Below are 23,008 nucleotides of genomic sequence, written 5' to 3' on the forward strand. Positions count from 1 at the left end.
CCAAAATGTCCCTAAATTCCCCCAGTCCCGCATGAGCCCTGGCACCAGCATCACCGATGGGTTGTCCCCCGAATTCCCCCCAAATACCATCCGGCTGGGAGCACAATGTGCGGGGTGTCTGCAGCCCAGGAGAAGGGGTTGGGCTCCACCACCCTTAGGCTGTCCATCTCAGAACCCTGAAATGGCTGATTTCGGAATTTTTTGAATCCTGAAGCCCTGGTTTCAGCCGTCTCTGAAGGCTGAAATCCTTTGGATCCAAGGGAAGGACTTGCGCTAGGAGAGGAGAAAAGAGAAACAGGCAGTGGAACAACCAGCGGGCAATGCAAACCAGGATAGCACCAAATGCCCAAACAAAGGGAAAAGGTCCCAGGAGAGCTGCTGTTCACTCCTGGGGCCCCTGTCCCACCCCAAACAGTGCTCAAAGCTTCACAGGGAGCTGCCCCGGTTCTGGGTTCTGAGGGTCTGGGGAAGTGTCCTGCCTCCAGCGCCCTCAGTGAGCGCCGTGCTCCAAAAGTCTCGGATTTTTGAGCCCCAGGTGTCCCAGGGATGATCCCCAAGCCGGGTTTTTCTTTAGGGACAGGCTCAGCTCGTGCCCCCCAGAGAAGCTCAGCCCTCCTGAGATCTTTCTCCTGCCGTGTCAGTGCTCTGGCCGCTCACAGGACCAACGCGTGCATCACAATTTGACTCTCAGACCTCGCCAGCTGACTTCCCAGCACTGATCTGACCCCCAAACTCTCCTCCGTGGAGCTCCTCTTCCCAGGGGCTGCTTTCCTCGCAGCCTCCCCTCTTGCTGGCAATGGATTTGGAGCCGTCAGCAGAAGCGTGCTGTTCCTGGCGGCGTGTGCAAGATCAGCACCGAGAACATCAAACGGCGGCGAGGCGCTTTTGGAAGGAGATAAGCTGCAGCGGGAGGTTTATCTAGCATCAGACAGGGGGAGAGCAGATCTCTGACTCAGAAGGGGAATTAACTGGGTTACCGGCGGACAAATAAATCTGGAGCTGCTCCTCTGTCTCACCACCAAACCTGCCTGGGAGCAAGGAGCCTTCTGAAGGATAGAGGAGGCAAAAATGTGCCTGAATCTGGGCTGGGCACGGGCTGTGATGCACCCATAGAGATCAGTAAGTGCTCCTTTCTCTTTAGGGCAGGAAAAGGATTTTTTTTTCCCCATTTTAATCAGGGAAGATGAAAAGACTGAAGTCACAAACCCTGCGGTGCTTCAGGCATCAAATGTCCCTGGGTATCAGCTCTTTGGTCTGCCTGGGTGGAGCCTTGCAATCAAGCCCCCATCCAGCACTGATGCTCTGAACTCACTTCTGGGGTTAAAAAACATAAATCTGAGTGCCCGGAACGTGGCTGTTTCTGTGCAGAAGGGAAAATTGCAGCTCCGTGATTCATTACTGCCTTGTGATACTTAGCACTTTCCTAAAAGGATCAACAGAAACCAGCAATTTAGGGCAACACCCAAAAAGCCTCCCAGAACCTGTCCCCACTATCCGTGGTCACGGAGAGAAGCTGGAAGCCAGGAGGCTGACGGGCTCTCAAACTCGTCCCATGAACAAATAACCTGGGAAGCTGTGACATTCGCTGCTTTTAAATGCTTATGATAGGAAAATGCTTCACGTTTCGCTGCGTTCTGGGCAGCCGCTCTGTTGTTTCACCGAGACGCCCGAAAAAGAAGCCGGAGTTTTCCTTGGTTAGAGCTCGCCTCGTGTGAAACGAAGACGAGAATTTAATTTTTTTGGCCTTTGCCTTCAGGTGGAACGGCAAAATTAGGACAAGCTCGCTCAAATGAGCCACTAATTATTATTATTCCTCTCATGTACAAGCAGAGTAGCTTGGAGCCCTTGTGCTAGTTCAGGGAGGAAGAACACAGAGATAAATGCTGCGTAACGCACGGGCAAAAATTAGGAGAAAATAGGGATCTGAGACCCTTCAGTACCTGCTCCCATTTTTCAAAGGATAGACACTTCAAGGGGACAGAAACCAGAGCGTTTGAAGTTTTACAAACAGAAGACCCCAAATCTAACGGAGTCGGTAGCACACAGGTATTTTATTTTTGCTGTGATTTCCCTCAATTACAGTATTTTGCTGCTGTGCCAGACGTGACAGAAGGGATCATGCTGACACAGATGAGTTTGGTGGCTGGCTTCTGTGTTTGACCCCGTAAAGTTTTCCATAAGCACGTGGGCAGGATCTGCGCCTTGCCTGAGTCAGGCAGCGGTCAGGATGAGTCCCTCCCGGGTTCTCCTGCAGCAGCAGCTCCCTGCAAGAGGGGTTCGGGGCTGGTTCTGAACACCAAGGCCATCTCCTGCCACGGCCAGGACTCCTGGGGGCCTCCTCTAAGACAGTGCCTGCAGGGATAAATGCCTTCCCTTTTAGGAGGCACTTCTCATCGTGGGAGACATGAAAGGCCAGTTATCATATGGCTTATTAGCTGTGTGGCAATTAATTTTTGGCACAGAGGGCCCACAGTAATTCTATTCAAGGTTTTCTAGTCGAGATTTTCAACCATTTCCTTGGACTCCACAGGCAGATTCCCAGAAAACAACACAACTCCCTTTAATAGGAAAAGAAAACAAACCCCAAACCAGTTACAATTTAATGGTAGTGGCTCTGCTTCCCAAGGCAGACCACAACTGCTGGGTCAGAGCAGAAGCACCTCCACCTGCCCACGCCTCCCGCAGACCCGGGCTCTGCAGCACTCCAGAAAGCCCGGGCAGGAAGATGTACAAAACGTGTCCAGTGATGCATTACCAAAAGAAAGGGCTCGGTCTTGCTACCTTCCTTACCTCAAAGGCTTCACTTAGTGTGGAAGCAATCCTTCAGAGCTCCAAACAGCTTCGGCAACGTGCACTTCTGAGGCTCCTGTTACTTGCTATCGGACCGTGAGCTCGGCTCACAGCACTTTGCTATCACGTTGTTCATTTACCTGCTTTTAATCAGTCCTTCAGAGCCATCAATGAATCACAAGCAACCCTTTTGGCTGTGGCAGAGCTCTGCGAAACCTCAGGACTGAAATAGTTTGGATTATTTTTGCGTTACAGGCTGCAGATCTTGTCCCAGCTGAGACACAGAGGTGTGTAAACGGAGCCTGTGCGCTGCTCTCGGCAAGCAGCTGTCCTTGCACAGCAGAACAAGCTCGCAGTGCACGGTGAACACGGTGTTGTTACACTCGCACAGACTGAGTGCCCTCTGGAAATCCCAGGGATTTAATGGAACACCTCTAGCCCTCCACTGGCACACACAAGTCTGTTGGCTCCTTTATCACATTAAAAACAACTTCTCATCTCTGCAACTCTTTCGGTATCATTTATTTTACAAGAATAGTTTAGGACAGAACAAAAAAAATCATGGCAAAATCAAACTTTTCGTTAATTCAGAGGCTTTACAAGCCTGCAATCAGGTAATCTCTGCTGGTGACTGTTGCACAACATGGTAATGGCACTGATCTCTCGCATCAACGTGTGGTGCTGTGACCGAGCTCTCCTGCACCGCACCACATCGAGCAGCAGTGCAGAGATTAAACAGGAAATGTGCTTCCTTCCATTGTTCTCTTGCTATCTCATCTCACTGATAACATAGCTTTTAGTCTACTTAATTCACCTCTAAGCTCGGCAGCGACAAAGCCAGCTCCCCTGTCCTCCCCAATTACCGCATATCCACACAGATTCTGTTGAATACAGAAAAGGGAATTAACAAAGCATCAATTAGGCTATTAAAAAAATAAATATTCTTAGGCAGGAAATATACTGACATCTATAATTAAGATATTAATAACCGTTTACTTGTAACATTAATTGCGTGACTCATCCTGCCTGAATTTTTATACATCCAAAACACAAAGGCCACGGAGCGGGGGTGTCTGAGGCCTTCAGACACACTGAGCTGGCTCTTACTTCGAAGGATGAATCATCAGAACCTGGTTGGTGTCAGTAGGATTGTCCTGCACAATAAATGAGGCGAGTTAGCCTTTCCCTGGAGGTGTCTCTGTCTCTTGGCTACGGAAAAATAACACAGCTTGGCTGCAAGGAAACTTCTGACATCGTATAAAGCAAACAAAACATTTACATAGCAAAGGTTTTCTGAAATAACCTCCAGAAGTTTTAAAAACAAAGCACTGCGGAAGGTTTTCACATTTTAGTAAGAACAGAGACACGTGTGTGGTATTTTCTTTTTACTATCTCCTTCCAAAGGTGATGCAGAAGACAAAATCCACAAGCCTCATCCCCACAGACCTTTCGTTCCAGGCAGGAACAGTCATCGCCACAGTTCTACAGCTCTGTGAGAGCAAAGCAAGCCTGCAGAATCCAGAATGCAATTGGAGCCAAATATCAAATACATTATCAAATATATTTAAAATATATCTGAGGCATAGAATTTGGAAGCAACAAGGAGTATGGGTACAGTCACATCACACTGACTGCCAAGATGAAGTAGGCAGGTACCAATTACTGATATCCCTGAGGTACACGAGTGTTTAAGCCCCACGTTCTTTGCTAGCTTCTGCTGCACAAATTTTGTACCATCTCTAAAGAATCAAAAGCAAAATTTCCAATCAGGTCTTGTAGCTAACCTCTAAACAAAGCGTCCTGCCTCCAAACACCGCAGATGGACTAGAGGGGTTCCTGTTTGCATTTATTTTTGTGGCTTATTCATTAAAAGGTTAAGCTCCCGCTGTATTTTCTCGTGTCACCATTTCATGCCACAGTTGGAGCAACAGCTTGGCTGTCAGGCTGGAGGTTGATCAGGGAATTGCTTGCTTGGACCAGCTCGGCAATGGAGACTCGTCCCCTCTGCTTGATATACTGAGCCACGGCAGCCATCTCCTCTGGCGTGATGTAGATGAACTTTCCTCTGTCATCAATCACACCTACAGGGGAAAGAAAGGACCTTGAAGTCAGCACTTTGGCTCCTCTCACTTCCCGACAGACATCAGTTACTTCTTTTTGGAAGGGACGTTTGAAGTGCTGAGGCTGCATTTCATATCTAGGGCAGGCAGAACAGCATGCTAGCAGTCAGGCTTTTATTTCCTTCCCTATTGTTGGGCTTCTGAATGGGGCTTTGACAATACCTGAGTGCCTGGGTAAGAGTAATTTGGTTCAGCAAGTGATGCATTTTTTTTTCCCCACTGTGCGTAGCTGGCTGGGAGTATCGCAGCAGCTACTTCAGGTACGTTGCATTGGTGCTGACATTCCAGGCACGGGCAGCTTAAGGAAAAAAGCAAAGCAGGAGGGCCCAGGAGGAGATTCGGAGCCCATCCAGAGCCCAGCTCAACCAGTCCACTGTACCCTCTGAAAGCTCAGTTTCTGTATTTTTGGTGCTCCATCAAGAATGGGAAGAGACTTCTCTGTTCTTAACACATTATGGGGTCAAACATAAGGCAGGGAGACTTATTGGCATGCCTTTTCGGCCATTCAGATGGGTTTCTACAAGCACCCAGCAAGATATTGTGGTCAAGGCTGGGAAACAACTATCAGGTCGGTCAATGTTTGCATTGGCACCTTCCAGTGCTTCACCCTCTGAAAGAAAAAGACCAACCAGCAATAAAAGAGTCTTGTTCAGATGGGGAGCTCCCTGCATGCTCTGTCTCTGCTTACATTCCAGCTCTGATTGCATAGGTCCGTGGCTGGGAACGAGCACTTCGCTCCCTACAGCTCCTCGCTTTGGAGAGCTCTGCGGTGTTTGCTTATCCCACAGCACACCGTACCCCAGCACTGGCTTTGGCCACAGCGTCTTTAAAACAGGCTTGCCAACTACCTCCAAAACGTCCCAGTGATTCTTTCAAATTCAGACTTGGAAGGACAAAATTTGAACCTGGGTACTCAGTAACCCCCTAAGGTCTCCAGCAGGGCTTAAACCATATGTGGAAGCCTTGCGCTGGCCCCTGAGCTGCTGGGAGCATTCACCCCCAACCTCTGTGAAACACATCACAGAAGCAATTCCATCTCATTTTAAACAGAGTTTCACATCTGCTGGAACAGGAATAATAACTGTAGCTATTCATCAAGTCCTACCAAGATCCTCCAAAGTTTAAAACAGAAATTAGAGAGCCACAGTTAAGGCATTTCCTGCACCTTCACCGGCTAAAATATACTCCCACTTGTGTTTTGGCTGTCACCTGTTAGAGTGCCATCTGCCATCAGGTCCTGGATTCTGTTAATTGCTTCCTGTTCAGGAGAGGAAAAGGAATAAACTGGTCAAGAGGAAGGCAAAAAAACATTTCACACGTTCAGACAGACTAGAGAAGGCTGCTTACACTTAATTCCTCGGCATTAAACGCTCCGGTGAAGGATACACATCAGTGTTTCTACATGGATGTAGTAAGCCCTTTGTCAGAAATGCTTTGCTCTTAGAAGGATGATGTGAACCTCTGCTACTTGGGCTGTTCAAGTAACTTCTTCACCCTCAGAAGAGGCTTTTACCTTTACATTACCTGGCTGTATCATGGAAGGGGGGCTATGCACATCTTCCCAGGGAAAGGCTGGATGTGCCAGTGCAACTTGCCAGCTCCATGGAATACTGTGATGTCCTTCCAGAACCTGGCTACACTCGTTACATTCCAGAGCTTTTAATGTCGTTTCTCTGCTCCATTTCAGAGGAAACCTCTTCTATCAAGCCAAAGAGCAGTTTGTTAAATCACTGGGTTAACTCTCTGGTTACTCCAAGGCCGCAGTTCCACTACAAGCTAAACTGCTATCTAAGTTTGGACACCCTTGGGTTCTGCAGTTCAGCTTCTCTCACCCACTTGCATTTCTGTGACCGCAGAAGCAAGTTACAGACTGGATTTCAACTTCAGCTGGCTCACTGCATCATAGAATGGCTCAGGTTGGGTGGGACCTCGAAGATCACCCAGCTCCAATCCCCTGACACAGGCAGGGATGCCACCCGCGGGATCAGGCTGCTCAGGGTCTCATCCAACCTGGCTTTGAACAACTCCAGGGATGGGGCATCCACACCCTGAGCTCACTTTGACAGGCTCTACATGGTGCTGAGAGGGTCAACGTTCTTAAGAAATGCACCAGAAGTTACAAATCCTTAAGTATTCCAAGAATACACAAGCAAGAGGAGCAAAACAGCTCCCATCTATTGATTGCGCGCAAACATAAAATGTCCAGTGATGCAGGCAGAATCTCAGTCTGTTTTACGTCTGCTCCTGATTCCCAATACCCCGGATTGCTCTTTTACTAGATTTACAAATGTCTGCAAGCTCTGTTAGCCAACAAGCAGCTGTGCCAGAGGCACGCTGAACACTTCTCACTGACATCCCGGTATGCCAGCCATCTCTTACTGCCTTGACGGTTCCCTGACAAACAGCCACATTTCGTAGGGCTGGCTTTGCTGACCTGCACTAAAATCCAAGCATTTTCCGCAATGCCAGGGCAGTTGCAGAGATGTTACCCTTAATTATCCACTTTGTCTCTTGTGCTTTTAAAGTCATTGCTTATAACTGCACCCCGAAAGGCAGTACTTACCTGTGTCCTTAAACCCAAGTGCGAAGCTAAGTCCTCCAGCTGAATTACCTTTGTTTTCTACGGAAACAAACAAGAGTTACATGCAGCTGATGGACTAGAGGGTTAGCATATTCATTTTCCTTTCAAGTAAAAAACGCATTTAATGGACTAAGTAGAATGTGCTGTTCTAACTCTTCCTAGTGAGCACTTATCTGTGGCAAAAGCCTCTAAGGTACATCACCGAAACCAGTCTGCTCCGTGGCAAGACTGGATGCTCTGACCCACTTCAGTGAAGGCTCAGATACATTTGCCAGGGCTCATCCTGAACTTTTTCTTCCGTTACAGGACACGCGAGCACAGGCAAATTAAGGAGCCATGGCTCTGTTCTCCCTGCCCCTAAGTTTCTCAACTGCTCCCTCTAACCCCCAGCGTGCTTTGGCAAGATCCCTTTTTGTTTGAGAGATGTTTCAAAACCCCTTTTAAAATGATCGCTGGGCTGGACCACAGCACACACGGCACTTCAGAGAGCACTAGCAACGTTAAATGCTTTAGTCTGTTTTACTAATGCCATGTGTATTAAGGCCCTAATCACCTTCCTAAGCTAATGAAGATATTGTTAAACGAGTCCGTGCTGGGAGTGTGCTGCTAGCCCACATAAGCAGCGTGATGGGGTCTGAGAACAGATGCAGAAACTGCAAATTCTCAGTTTGCTTTTGAAAGAGGCTTGCTGCAGCCTTTCTCAGGCAGGAGCCAGTCACCGGGGCTCACATCTGGTTTTACGCTTCTCTGTAGCTCCAGAGAATTACAGAGAAAACACCTGGTGCACTCATCTGGAGCTACTTGGTTCCTGTTTTCTGGTCTGCAGAAAGTTTTAGAAACTCATCTGTTTTGTGCAGCACCGCTGTTTGTACGGACAAAGGATGCGCTTGTTTGTAAGGAATTTGGGAAATATAAAACTTCTGAAAACGGTTCATTTAACTTTCTGGAGTGCATTCCTAGGAGCTGTACACATAAAGCCACATTTACATTACTGGCTGGAACAGTACAAATGACAAATGTGGTTGTTTCTGATCTTGAGAGTACACTGGAAGGACACTGAAGGACTAAAGAGGCTGAAATAGATGAACCTTTTTCGTTAATGAAACCAGACAACAAAAAAAAAGCCACACACAGACTTAGCAGTTGTGAAGTTTGATGCAGCCAAGCTAGAGAACTGAATACCATGGACTGAACACATGGACTTGGAACCAGTCCATGGAATTCAGTTCTCAGAGCTGGGAACTGCCAAGGTTCGTCACATCTTCTTTTAAAAGGGCGGGGGGTGCAAAGCCGCATCAAAATGAGAAAACCAGGATTTAAACCTCCGCTTCAAGATATTCACCCTCAGTGACCAAGTTCACGGGAAGCTTTCTACTAGAGATCCTGCTGTAAGAGACCAGAGGATGGGATGGAATCAGGATCCACTCCCCAGCCACTCTGAAATATAATGACATTATCAGGTCCCAGGTCACCAAAACGCTTCACCACACACTCCACGTTCTAGAGACAGGCTTAACTTTCCGAGAGCAATATATATAATTGTCCATGCTTTACCAAATTCATTTAATTTTAGGTGTGCTTCCACTGCTGTCTCCAGCAAGGTTGGAAACAGAGGAAGAGCTCCCAGGATTATGATGAAGAGAACTTTTTTCCTTATTTTGTGAGCATAATTTTTGTTGGAGGAAAAATAAAAATAAAGAAAAGGAAGGAGTAAAGCCTCTGAGTCCTTCTCCATCCATTTCAAAAGTAGTGAACACGGAGTTTTGTGTTTTAATCTGCTCTCTATAATTCAGAAGCATTCAGTGATGCCCTGTCATGTCTTTAACCTCTGCCCACTTATTTTTCTTTCTCGAGGTGCTGAGATAGCTCACAGGTGTGTCATGTGCACCGCTGACTAAGATGGCCCCAACGGAAGGGAGATGCTCAGCTTTCAGAAGGGGGGCTTCAATCCTTTCGGTGCCTCTGAGAAAAATCCCTTCTGAAGCAATCCCACAAGGCAGAGCTGGAGAAAAGAGACTGCACCTCACTCTGAACACCCTTAAGAATGAAGCATGAGGTGAGCTACCTGCAGCCAGTAATATCAGAGAAACGGATTATTCTACAGAAAGGGCTAAATCCAATTTTCTTTTTTAAAATGCCAATTGCTCTTGCAATTCTGTAAGTTCCACAGACCGCTTAGCTCTGCTTCTTGATAACGAGTCAATAGTTTCTGGGAATAGAACAGAAGATGGGGGCAACGCAGAGCCTATGCATTAAGCATACTGTCAAGATTAAAAAAGTAGTAAAACTTGTAAAAGAAAGTGATGCCCCAGTTCTACAACTGATTTCTACATAGGAAGGCAGGTGTTGAAGCGCTTCTGAATTTGGTTCTTCAGCACAAGCTTAATTTCTCTGACGTCAAGTCAAAGTGACTAATATAAAACTATACGTGTGCTTGAACACTGAACTGAGACGCTGTGACTAATCTGTTCCAGCCATTATGGCCACCGGGGCAACGTGCAGAACAAGAGCCCATTGTGTGATCCCTTGGAAGCCCTTCCAGTTTTAGTGGGAGATCCCAGGGGACACCGAAATAACTTATTGTTCCACCTGCTGTTATCTCAGGGCAGCTTGTTTGTGAGTCAAGAGCAGCAGTTTCATTAATCCAGGGTTTGGTAGTGCCTCAAAAGCCGTAGAAGGGAATGTGCGACTGGGATCACACCGTACCACATGGTCCCTTTTCCACAGTAAGGGACTGAAACAGAGGATGTCTTAGCAGACACGGCCGCTTCCAGGTTCCCCTCTCTTTCAAAGAAATCTCTCTGGAGTACTGGAACCACTGCATGGCTCCAAAATGAAGTGTACTGATGGCCCACTTTCACTTTATGGTTTTAATTAGGCTCTTTAACGATTTTGGCCGATCTATTCTCAGCCATCTCACCTGCATTTCGTGGTGTTTCTGGTCTGAGTTGACTGGCTTATGCTCGTGATGCTGTAAGTGTTCAGGGGCTATTTCTGTTTGGGTTGCAGCACTGAACATGTGTCCTAACTCTGAGTGCTGCTAGCTTAAACATTTCCAAATTACCACCAGAGCTCACGTACGATCAGAGAGCATTTGACAGAAGTCATCTTGACACCTACCTGGTCTGGTGGGAGGTGTCCCTGCCCGTGGCAGGGGGGTCAGAATCAGATGATCTTTAAGGTCCCTCCCGACCCAAACCATTCTATAGATTCTGTGAAGTGAACACAGCCTCCCACTGTGGCCCTGTGGCGATGGGATCTACTAAAAGTCCCAGTGACAGGCAAGGCAGGGAGCAGCACAGCAGAAGATGCTTGCAGTATAACTTTGTGGTACCCCTGGAACCATCAAGACATTTTCCAGACTTGGACGGCAATCACTCAAATTGACTCCTGGTGTAAAACTACCAGGAGAGACACATATATCTGTAACTCTGAGTTCTTGCTGGGGTAGTGGAGATGACAAACTGGCCCAGAATGTGGGATTCTGGGTTAACAGAATGGTTAGGAGGTCACTGAGTATGTGGGAGACTTGCTTACTGTGAAACTTTTCACACACTTGCAGTATGTTCTCAGACCAGAGCCCAGTTTCCAATAAAGGTCGAGAGGGATTAGTTAGGACAAAAGATCTGCATGACTGTTGTTAGACTAAGAGTAGAAAAACACCTTTGAATTTTTATGTACTGACAGCGGAGAAAGAAGCATTTGTTGTTACAGATCAAAAGTGGAAAACCTCATGAACACATCACAGGTTTTAAATAACCCACCATGTCATATCATGAGAGGTAGACTAAGAAACACCCTGTGAAAAACAAGTGATCTTTTCCTTAAATACCCCTATAAGACATCAAGACAGCATTGTCATTTGCACAAATAAAAGCAAGAAAAGAAACCATGCAGAAGGTCTGAGTGACCTTCACAATGCCGGTGTTTCAAACACATCCTGCCCAGCAGGCCACACGCTGGCGCAGCAATTCTCATTCATGCTGAGCTGAGACGTGGAGATTGCTTTCTAAATCAGTAGCTGATATTCACAAACAAAAAGCTCAAATGTCCCAAGACCCACTCATCAGCAAACATTTCTGTTCGTAATCTCTGAGGGTGAGCCACCAGGTGCAGAGTTCACGCACACCTACCTTATGGATTAGGGTACGAGCTACAATCTTGCCCCCCAAAGCCAAGACAAAGCTATAATTGTATGTCATGTTAACAATGATGGACACATTTATGCATGATTAAGTACATAATGAAGGTTTTATCTAAAGTATCACTTTTGCTACTTGTTGAATATTTAAGTAAATCAAAAAGGAAGTAAAGATTTCCCTTCTTTCTGCGAGTCAGCTCTTTGACACAGCTATTTCACATATGGAAGGTGGAGAAAGGCCAGCTTACCTTAACATACTCGAGAAATTCCATTAGAAAGCTGCGAGACTGGATACAGCAAGGAAAACAATTGTTATTTTAAATTAATAAACATTAAATGCATCACAAACTCAGCACAAATATTATAAAAGCGTTTAGCGTGCATACTTCTAAAGTTTTACAGAAACACACAGAGAAGGAGATTTTGAAATGGGGGAAAAAAATTGAGATTTAATCTTAACTAGGAATGTATGCTCGGTATTTTCTAAGCCAGAACATGGCTCAAGCACAATTTGTGTTTAAGGCTTTTCTGAAAGGAAGGAAATCCTGGAATCTTTTATTCTTTACATCATACATACCCTGAAATAACCACATCTGGGTGAGTCTGTGCATCACGTATTAAGTTACACATATACACCGAGGACATTTTGTACGGTTTTGTAAAGTACAGAGTGATTCAGGAGATGGCTCAGGCAGATGGTCAAGTGTAGCACACAGCTGCACAGCACATGTGGAAGCTCGAGCCCTTTTCAAAGCTATGCACCTGAAATCCGGTATTTTAATAGAAGTGGCTCAATTTTCAAAGGCAGTGCAAACAATGTGCACTTCAGCTAACAGGAGATCAAGTTACCCTGCAACCCTGGAAATCAATCAGCCTTAATTAACTGCTTAACTCCGGGCTCAGGCCCTTAACTTCAAGCAGGGGTTTCGGCAGGCTGCCCTCAACCCCACATGGCAGAGTTTGTAACAGGACACCAGAACGCCTCCGTACATCATCAGCCATAAGACAGAAGGACGGCTTGGCATCTTTCAAAGGCGGATGTCTCCAAATAACTGTGTACCTGTGATTGTTTCTGAAGATGACTTTCAGATGGCCTGCTATTAAAATTCTACCTCCCCACCCTTACCAAAGATATCTTATGTTGAGATCCGTGCATCATCAACTGCCTCCCAGGCTCTCCTGAGCCAGGAACACCCTTCCCTGTTCCCACATACAGAAAAATAAATTTCTCCTCATCTGTGCTCACGCAGTTGCCTGTCAATAAACACCTTCTAGCTTCCTAGCCTGGTTTTGAAGGGATTTTCAATAGCAAGATACAACTTCTCAGTGTTGATCCCGGCACGATGGAGGAATTTCAGCTAAAAGGAAGGGTTCCTCAGGGAGAACGTACGTCTAAGGTCAAGGTGTTCTGATGAATTACAAGCACCTCGGCCCAAAGCCACTCCCAGTCATGCTAAGTGCCAATCTACTCAGTTCAAACAGGGCACTTGAGCAGAGGAGCAAGGGGAACAAACCCACACGACCCTGGGAAAAAAAAAAAAAGTTACCCATCATGAAATCTATAGAATGGCTCCAGTTTGACAGCTGCCACCCAAGAGCCATTTCAGGATTTGACAGCAATTAAAATTAGTCTAACGTGTTTTTTTTTCTCTCAGCAGCCTAAGAACACTGCCTCCCACAACAGAACCTTTTCAAGTTTGCAGAGCTATTATGTCAAGTATCACATTTCAACCACCATCCCCAGCAGCTCGCCTGCAGGCAGCCACAGGAGGAGCAGGCTAGAACATTATGCAGACTTCGAAACACTATCAACAGCAACGATCACTTGCAACACCAAACGGACAGCTTTCCAGTGGAAAACCCACAGGCACTTAAGCTGTGTCCTGTAATTTCTCTTAGTAGAAGTGTTACAAGACAAGTTTTGTCTCAGCTTGATTTTTTTTCATTTGATTTTGCAGCAGCTCTGCTCCTCTAGAAAACAACACCAAAAACCTGACAATTTCCCTGAAGATATGTGGACAAGTTTAGCCCTGCTTTCACCTGGCTCACCAACACGCAGTACATGGGTAGGGCAGAGCTGACGACGGTGTGAGGATGTCTGACTCCTGGGAGTTTTATTTCAGTCCTTACACAAAGCGAGGAGAGGACTCATTTCCAGAGACAAGCATTTGCCTGACAGTCTGGAATGAGGAACTGTAGCGTTCCCCAGGAAATACCCCTGGTTAACACGGACCATATACACAGCTTAACTTCTAAAAGCAAAAACATTTGGTTTGATCCCATTTTACAAGAGAGAACATGGTAAGGACAATCCAAGTCTAAGAAAGACAAAGGAAACTGCAGTAACAGCCCAACGTACATACCTCTTCCTCTGTCATTTTTTCTTCCACCCCTTCCTCTTCAACTACAAAACTCTCCTTCAGCTTCAGGTACTCTTCATACTCTCTCTTCTCCTCCTCTTCTTTCGCCTTTCTTTTCTCCTCTTCCTGGACAGGAAAGATGACAAGTGGTCAGTTTGCTCCTCCCCAAAGGAGGTTTAGCTCTAAGTACAGGAGCATCTCCTCTATCTGCAGCCTGGTTGCACTGTGACAGCAGACAGAAAGCTTCTAGAATGCCTCTTAAGTTCTCCCTCGATGGCATCATTAAATTCACAAGCTGCTCTGCCACTCTTCAGACAGAAACCATCTGACATGGTGGTGTAAGCTTGCACAGAATACACCTAGGCTGGCTCTTAACAGGTCTAACACGGGGAAAAAAAACCCTCTTATATAGCAAACTGTTGTCTTCATTTGCATGAACACGTTTCTTTGCAGCTCCCGTGACAGGAAGTTCCTGCCCCTAAATGCACTTTGATGCAACATCCACATTTTCAGCAACTAGCCCCAGTTTTATTCTGAGATGCCTGGGGTCCGACGGGAGGGATCCCAAAGAGCAGTGGAGTTACCCTGGTGCCCACTTGTGTGCGTGAAGGGTTTCAGGTAAATCCCTAAAGCCATACAAAGCAAGGTATGCCTGCACGGGATGTAAAGAACTGCAGCAATTGCTTTGTACCTAGGGAAAAAGGCATGATTGCATTTAAAAAAAGGTGATTTTACAAGTTTGACTGTTAATCAAAGCCTCCAGGCTCCACTTTTAGTTATGTGCAATAAAAATACTTTCGGTTACCCAAACTGAGAAAAATGTCGAAGTCTTCAAAATCGCGTGCAAAAAAAAAAGAAATTGCTGACCCAGAAAACTCTAAGCCCCAAATCAGTGAAATGGTGATGCATACTGGGCAACGTAGAAGAGTCACCCATCCACGGCCAAACTGCAATGTAAAGTTTTTAATGTGATAGGCTACTTAAAAAGTATGTCAAACAAGAACAGGATTTCACTTGGTGCTCATCAGTTTGCAGCTTTCTACGATTTTCTTTCAAAATTTCTTTTGCTAGTCTCAAAAACTTACACGTTTATCTTCACCCAGAAGGAAAAGGTTTCCTTACAGGAGTTTCTGCTGCAGAGCAATTTCTGTTTGTGCAGCACACGGGACAACGAGATTCCAGCTCCACCAGCCTCTGCTTGCTATCACGTCGCAAAGGATTGATTAATACCTAGAAACGTGAGTTCTTCGAGTTTCAGCGACAGCCTCTGCGCTTTCCTTTACTATCAGCACAAGAATCGACCTGCTAAGGAACAACTGCATTGATTCCTAAACACTTGTCACGCCGCATCTTTGACACTAATATGGTAATTGCTTCCCTAAATGGCTCGAAAGCAAACACTTGTTCCATTAGAACAGGAAGAGACAGGGACAGGTCATCAAGTATACTGAAAAATGTCTGTATTTAAGAAGAGACCGTGTAAACCAAACCCAGCAGGTATCAGAAATAGGCACGGGAGTGTTGCTCTTCAATTAAAACTGCGGAGAGAGAAGCTATATTAGGTCCCAATCACATTTAACCTAAACTCCTAAGTCACAAAAAGGAACGCCAGCAACTTTCAAGGATGAGAAAAGCAGGACTAAGAGGATCTTACTGTATCTGAAAAGTCAAAGCCATTTTTAACCTCTATCTCATCGAAAAAAAAAAAAAGAATTACAGATCTGAGGAAGCTCTTGAGACAAAACGAGACCATTTTCTGGGTCATTCATCACCATAATGATTATTAGCAAAAGCCCAGCAGTAATTTTTTCCTTGCGTTACAGGTGCCAAGAACAACATAACCACATTTCATTTGGAAGCGACAGCAATTGTTCTTTCTTGTAAGTACATCAAATTGAATCTTGATCCTGGAAATACGAGAATAAGGTTCTTCCCCTGGTCTATTACAGAACTTGTGATTTAACGTGATTTGAAATGAGAAAAAAAATGGCAAAAATTGAAAAGTGCTCGGGCAAATAACTTCTGGATAGGTCTATGAAAAAAAAGTTTAAAGAGACAGCATCTGATTTACAGCGGAACAACAACTGAACACTATTTTCCTGTTCGGAAGGTCTGACAACAAACACACAAGACCCATTCCCACCTTCCTTACCTGCCAGAAGAACAGAACCTTATTTTTTTTTTTTTAAAGCATACCTGCACACTCGTATCAGTAATTCCATTCCCAACACACACTTGTAGGTGTGTCTGCTGGGAGACCAGCGAAGCGCTCAGCTCCCAGTCCTGCATTTGTGCTTTCCTTAAAAGCCCAAATCAGTCTGTTTTCCAGATCCTGAATTTTCACACTATGATCAGCAGCATGTCTCCAGGTGGTCTGCAACACTGCTTTGATAGCTACAGCATATCAGCCTTGTGGTTCCTGCTGGTGGTGGAGGCCTTCATAACACTAAGTATTTCCAGAAGCTTTTTCATCAACCAACTCAAAACCCAGGCACTCCCTGCGCTGCTTCACGTACCTGACTACCCAAACTGAACCACGATTGAAGCTATAGGAAGAAAAGCCAATCTGTAAAGCTGGTTCAAAGCAAAAGGAGAGATGACTTTGTACAACTGCACTGGGAAAAGCAACCAGCAGCAGCGGGAGCTGGGCAGGGGGAACCCTGCTGAAACCCCACTGTCTGTTAGCAGGTCATTTCAGCTAGTTTTGCACCATCACACTTGGGCATGTGAAAGAGTGCTTGGCATACAGCAGCTGCGTGGAAGGTGTAGGGTCAAATTCAGACAGGTTGCATTCCCATAAAAAACAGCCTTAAACCCCCCAGAAACACTCTGAGCCTACTGGTTAAACAGAGCCCACATATGGCTTCATGCCAAGTCGTACTGGGGGCTCTCAGCTCTGATATGAATTTAAAAAACCCCACATCTTTACTCGTCGGGTTTCTTTGCCCCTCCCCACTCTTAATTTCATATTAACTGTGGTGGAGTTAAGTGGTAATGCATGTGTGCTTAGGGGAGAGAGAATAGCAGGGCCACCTCCCTTCGGTGATGGGTGGGGTGCTGGGGAAATCCCGGCAGCACGGAAATTTGGTAACTGCTGATGCTCACCTTCAGCTGCCTGCTTTTTTTTTTTTTTTTTTGAAGCACGTTCGTTTCTGTCCTCACCCACCTAAATCTTACCCAAACCAGGGGCCTGCCACAGCGTGGATTTGTTTTCGATCGGTTTACTGTAACGCACCTGAAGGACAAACTCTCCCACTCTTATCATGTCTTTTTTTAGAAGGAGGGGGAAAAAATAAAAGGAAATCACTCAAATATTTCCTCCCCCTCTGCTTTCTCTCATCAAAGAGCCACATTATCAATCACTACTGGACCAGCTCTGCCTGCTTGCTGTGTCTCACCTGACACCTTCCATGGCAGAGACCCAGCTTCCACACAGCCTGTGGATCTCTAGCACTTTGGGAGACATCTCTTTCAGCTGAACCCAGAGGAACTTGAAAACTGTTTTAGACTTTTAGCTGGAAGCACCTGGCTCTTGGGACCACAAAGCCTGCTGGATCCTGGGAATGCTCCTTGAGTGACCACGCTGTTTGGGCTGGCTGAGGGATTGCAGCCTTTGAAGGTTTATCGCGCATTACTGTTTTTAACAAAGGGTGAGGACCCTTACAGTACTGTCCAGCAAGGTATTGAACCAGTTCCTAGCTTTCAGTGCAGTAACCCATTTAAGGTGACACCGACACAGTATCGGCCTGGCTGGTAAGTAGCTTTTCTGAGAGCTTCGCCTAAGCAGCTTTCCCTGAGAGCAAACTGCTGGTTGTGTGCTGCACCACGGCTCCTCCAAATCAGATAAAGGGCCGAGCTGCTGACAAACACATCGCTTAGAGGCAGCTTATTCTACTGCTAAGTGGAAGAGATCTCACTGCGAGTGAGGAAGGTAGAGCAGATGCTGGACTCTCCTCAGTCACCAACTGTTATCAATTGTTCCTTCTCTGTCGCTGTTTTCTTAGGCAGAATGAGGGAAAGCACATCGGTTCCTATACCATATGCTCTGAGGTTCACGGACCAAAGAAACCCTCCTCATTTAACATAAAGTTCTTGTGCCGTTAGTGCAGGTCCTGCAGGAAGCAAACAGGGACTTTACAGGTACGTGATATGACACAGATTGATTTCTGAGATTCCTCCCCACTTTTCAGACAAAAAATAAAACCTTTAGAAAGGCAGAATAGGCGTTTCCTACCAGTCCTCATCCCTCCAAAATCTGAGCAGAGACAGTCTGCTGCAAGCATTTCAACCTTTACTTGTAAAGAAGTTAATTTTCAGGGAAGTGTTTAAACTGATGCTTCAATTGAAACGCAGTCGTCTCCACCAGCCTTCAGAACCACCCTGGCTGTGGATGAGGAGGGGACTGAAATGCCAACCAGTCAGTGAAAGCCTCTGCTGAGAAGAACACACACCTTGATGTTCTTCATGTAATGCTACACAGAATAAAAAATCCAACATTTTCAAACTTGGTACCCATTCTTACATGATTAAATGTCAAATCAAAGAGTTGAAACTTTGGGGTCTTTGTCTCCAAAAGCTCCAGCAGCACCCTTGGGATCATTAGGTGATCCTCCATCCCTCCAGCTTTGAAGATCCAGCCCGTTTTTATTTAGGTACTTCAATGCAAAGCAGAAAGCCTAAACGAGGTTTCCCGACTCTGGAAACTTTGGGCACAGCTGTGCTTGAGCAACACAGACCTTGTTTTAACAAAACAGTGAACAACCACCAGACCCCACTGCCACTGTGGCCTTTTATTTCACAACCACCAATAGCTGGCTCAGTGGAAGATTGGCAGTTTCTCTACTGTATCAAGCTGTGTTTCAAGAGCAGTTCACACTGCAACGGATTTGCAGACAGCACACCCTGCTCAACGCTGCATTTTAATGTAGAAGAGATCACCACGAGCCTTGCAACTGCATAAGCAGTTTCCTTAGCAGAGCAAAGGTAGGCTGAGGGAGTAAAATCTACAAAAATCCCTGTGCACAGGAAAAGAAAAAGCTCTTAGGCGAGCAATATGCGAGGCTTTGTATAGAGACACTGTTTTGCAACATCAGAGGAAGTTCGCTCTCATTGATAAGGTGTCGGTTGGTAAACCATCTCACCACTAAAAAACTCCAAGAGTGAAAGGGAAATCCCCAGGGTAAAGCAGAGCTGAAGCAAATGCCAATTATAAAGGAGCTTCCTCGCATGCATAGCCAATCAGGTCAGCAGAACGCTGGAAAGGAAACTTGAATTTAAAAATATATTATCTGGTCCGCAACACTGGAGCCAAGGGGCAACCACATTTTATTTATACGTGCATACAAATACATCTGAATAGAACCAGGGAGTTATTTTTCTCAAGAATATGTAAGATTTTAGCCCCCCTGAAGCTACAGTTCTCACTTGTACATCGTTGCGTGGAACTGCCCCACAATAATTGGAGAGAGGTGTCTGTTTGCATATAGAGGAAAGTGGGTTTTCATCTGACCTGAGAATTCATTATTTCCACTAGACTCCATGTCTCAAACCATTGCGTGGGATGCCTGCGAAAGGGTTAACAGTCCCGGTGACTTTATCAAAGATCAACACCGGGGGATTTCTACAAGATCTACGCCATGATTTTGTATCTGTTTGGCTTCCCTCATTATCTGACAAACTTTTAGGCAGCGTTTAACAGGGCAGGAATCATCCAGTGGCGCTGGATAGGTTTCAGCCATCAGTTTAAGGATGCAGCTGAAAGGGAGCTCTCCTTGAACACAAGGACAATCTCAATGTTCACAGAGCAAAATTTGGGTAACAGCTCCTGGGGGAGAGGTTGGGAAACAAAAAACACAACATTTAACTGAAATTTAGCTAACCAAGCTGTTTGGACACTAGATGCTCATCACTTAAGTTCTCTTGTAAATACAGCAACTATATTTATTTGCATTTAAATTAAACAAAGCCTAGCCACCAAATTTATGTGAAAGCCTGAATTCAAACCTTTGAATGTGCAGCAGAAGAACATGACCAATTCATGCAGTTAAGACATTTATTCTGGAAGTCTTAAGCCTTCATCCTTGGTCCTAATATATTTCCTGAAGTGCAGGAGAATAAAGAAATAAAAACTAAGAACAGATTTCCTGCTGTCACCATACCTGCAGAAATAATCTGATGTACTGGAAAAGGAAGGGGAAAAATAATGAAGCCATCTGACAACCGTAACATTTCTCAGACAAACTTCAGTAATAAACTCAAAATTTCTGGTGCTCTGTGGGATTACGTGAACTACAGAAATGTCAGGAACCAGGCTGCCGCCAAGATCATAGTCAGCTACCGTCTGTTCTGCAATTTCACGACTATCAATCACCACTCGAGATACCTTTTGCCACTTTGCCTTTCTATCTTAAAACCTATCTAGAGGAAGAGTTGCATCACAAGCATAGTCCACAAGAGATTACTGGGGACAAAGTGTTACTTGTGGAAATGAAGAATCCGTTCTCTAGAGGAATGTATGAATTGCATTTTATTCTACGTATTCCACAAAAACAAACCAAAACCCCAGTAATCCCTCTTCCTCTTATATGAGTTCTGGAACAGAAAGGCATCTTTTACACCACGCAATCAGTTTGCAGCAAGATTTTAAAGATAAAATGTTATGATCACAAAGACAGGTTGTGCTTACACATGCAGAGATCAAGTATCTATTAGTTCATGTTCCCTCCTATCACCAAGTCAAGTCTCCAGTGCTGAAGTCTTGTTATTACCATGCTCCCTGTAAGATTGCTTTCTGGGCTGACCGAAGCAGGAACTCAAGCAACACAGCCTCAACACGTACACGTCTTGAATTGTTCTGCTTCCTGTTAAAGACTCAGATGAAGACAGACTTAAAAATATTAGCAAACAGTTGAGGAAGAGTATTAAATATTGTCAGAGACATGGACTTTGATCCACATTGGAAATGGATTATCAACCCATCTTAGACCCAGGCAAAAAAAATAATTAAAGTTGAATACGCTTTTACAGAGTAGCAGAATAACATTTGTGATGTAGCCTGGCGGGTTGGCTTGCTGCCCTGATAAAAATTACTGGGGAGAAAGACACCCCCCAGAATAAAAAAGAAAGTTAAAATTACAGAATTAAGTAGCCAAGGAAGCTATCACCTAAAGTGTTCTATTACAGTCTTTATCAGGAATGCGGAAAATCAAAATCAAAACAAATGGCATTTTTCTCGTTCAAGCAAAATAAATTACTCAGCCCTAAATTGAACAGAAGGCAACTAAAAAAAAAGTTAAATACGTTAATAAGCACTTTCTGTGTGTAAAGATCTCTACCTAGTTTGAATTGTGCCCTTATTTGCAACTCAACTCCTCAACCATGGCTGACTGATCGTGATCAGCCAGCTGCACGGCTAAACCCCAGGCCCAACTTGGAGGGAATCACCAGGAAAACGTCTTTGTCCTGGGCTATAACCCACTTGGAACAAGTTGTCCAAGCTCAACTGCTATTTGATTAGCAATCCCCCTGCCTTGCTGGCTACCAAAGGACCTGACCTCTTGTTGGCCTCCTCTAAATGAAGCGACACTGAAGCAATGCTAGCAGCCAGCCAGGGTGCCCTCCTAATTCCCTCTGGAGCATTGGGCTCTTCATGTTTTATTTCAACCAATAAATTCCTAAAATCTTAAGAAAAAATAATTTAAAAAGTCAGGGTGTTGAGTGCAGACAAAACACTTAAGGATACACTGCTGGAGGAAGACTTGCCATCTGAGTTCTCTCTTATGCTTTGGCCTGCAGGATGGACAAGTCCCACAGCAAGCAGGATGTGCGATAGATGGGTGCTTTATAGGCAGCCAGAGCTCCTCTTGCCTCTTTCTGTGCTGGAAGTGTAAGGGGGAAAACTGGGAAATGTTTAAGAAAAAAGGAAAGCGGTCACACGGACCACAAGGCAGAAGCTGGTGCTACCAAATTGCATGAGCAGGGGAAAAGCAGGAGACAGAGATCCATAGGAAGGCAGGTCTGATGGTTCTGCTGTCACAAAACAGGTCAGCTACGCACAGGAGTGGCTCAGACTAGCCACGATGAGTTATCCAACCTCAGGGTTACGGCTTGGCCACTGCCAGACACTTCTGAACTGGTACATCTTTCCTCAGAACTGCAGTTTTGGAATACTTGGTCCCCTGGAAGTTTCTTTAAGTTTTTTAAGGCAAAGTTTTGGACCCTGTTACGTACCCTGGTGATGTAGAACTGACATTCTCCTCATACAAACCAATTTCTGAAATCCAGGAGCCTTCTACTGATGAAAATGGAACAAGACAGAGTTGAAGAAATGAAAGATTTTTTTGGAGAGTAAACAGCAAAATGTACCTTGTAGAAAATAGATTGTATCTATGAGATCTTTCATATGTGCATAATGTATGGAAAAAAGATTAAAAAAATGTCTTTATCCTGCCATCATGCCTTCAACAGAAGGGAAAAATGTCTTTTCCTCTTTTAAAATGTTAACAACACACCCCACTTAAACAATTCCTGCTTAGAACAAATTAAAACAAACCTGCTCGCAGCAAAGCAGGCACAGATCTCCATTCACATGTAAGTATCATGGGAAATTCACGCTGAAAGCTGGCAGCCCCACTGCCCTGGGACAGCAATTATTCAGCACAAAACACCTTGGCCCTTGCCTCCAGAAGCACTCTGCAGAGCTACCACACGACTTGCTCAAGCAGCAAGGAGCACGAAGCTCCCTCCTAGTTCTCAGCACTGATGCCTAGAATACACAAAGCAGCTCTGAAATAAGTTTGCCACCCCCGGTGATGCAGCTATTTAACAAAGGCATTTCAGTCACACAGGATCTGTTTTTCTGGGTCACTCCTGCTACCATACACCTTCATACACGCACAGCTTAGAAGCCTTTAATTGTGAAGCGCATGCAAATGTGTTTAATTAGAATAAAGTTGTATAATTTTACATGACAGTTGCAAGATCGGTTGCTAGCATCTTTCGCTTTCTGCCCTGCTGG

At 45.2% G+C, this 23,008-nt stretch overlaps 1 protein-coding gene across 1 annotated transcript in view; it reads right to left on the reverse strand.

Moving 5' to 3' along the window:
• Positions 1 to 3,297: 3,297 nt before the first annotated feature.
• The window catches only part of DDRGK1 (DDRGK domain containing 1), a 37,709-nt gene continuing 17,998 nt past the window's right edge, over positions 3,298 to 23,008 (reverse strand). Inside the window, exons 5-9 of the mRNA XM_035325076.1 lie at positions 13,996 to 14,118; positions 11,881 to 11,919; positions 7,474 to 7,530; positions 6,120 to 6,168; positions 3,298 to 4,871 (exon numbers count right to left, since the gene is read on the reverse strand). Coding sequence (XP_035180967.1) covers positions 4,699 to 4,871; positions 6,120 to 6,168; positions 7,474 to 7,530; positions 11,881 to 11,919; positions 13,996 to 14,118 — 441 coding nt within the window. The 3' untranslated portion in view covers positions 3,298 to 4,698. The remainder of the gene's footprint in view (positions 4,872 to 6,119; positions 6,169 to 7,473; positions 7,531 to 11,880; positions 11,920 to 13,995; positions 14,119 to 23,008) is intronic.

Source organism: Oxyura jamaicensis, chromosome 4, assembly GCF_011077185.1.
Source record: "Oxyura jamaicensis isolate SHBP4307 breed ruddy duck chromosome 4, BPBGC_Ojam_1.0, whole genome shotgun sequence".
Classification (NCBI taxonomy): domain Eukaryota; kingdom Metazoa; phylum Chordata; class Aves; order Anseriformes; family Anatidae; genus Oxyura; species Oxyura jamaicensis.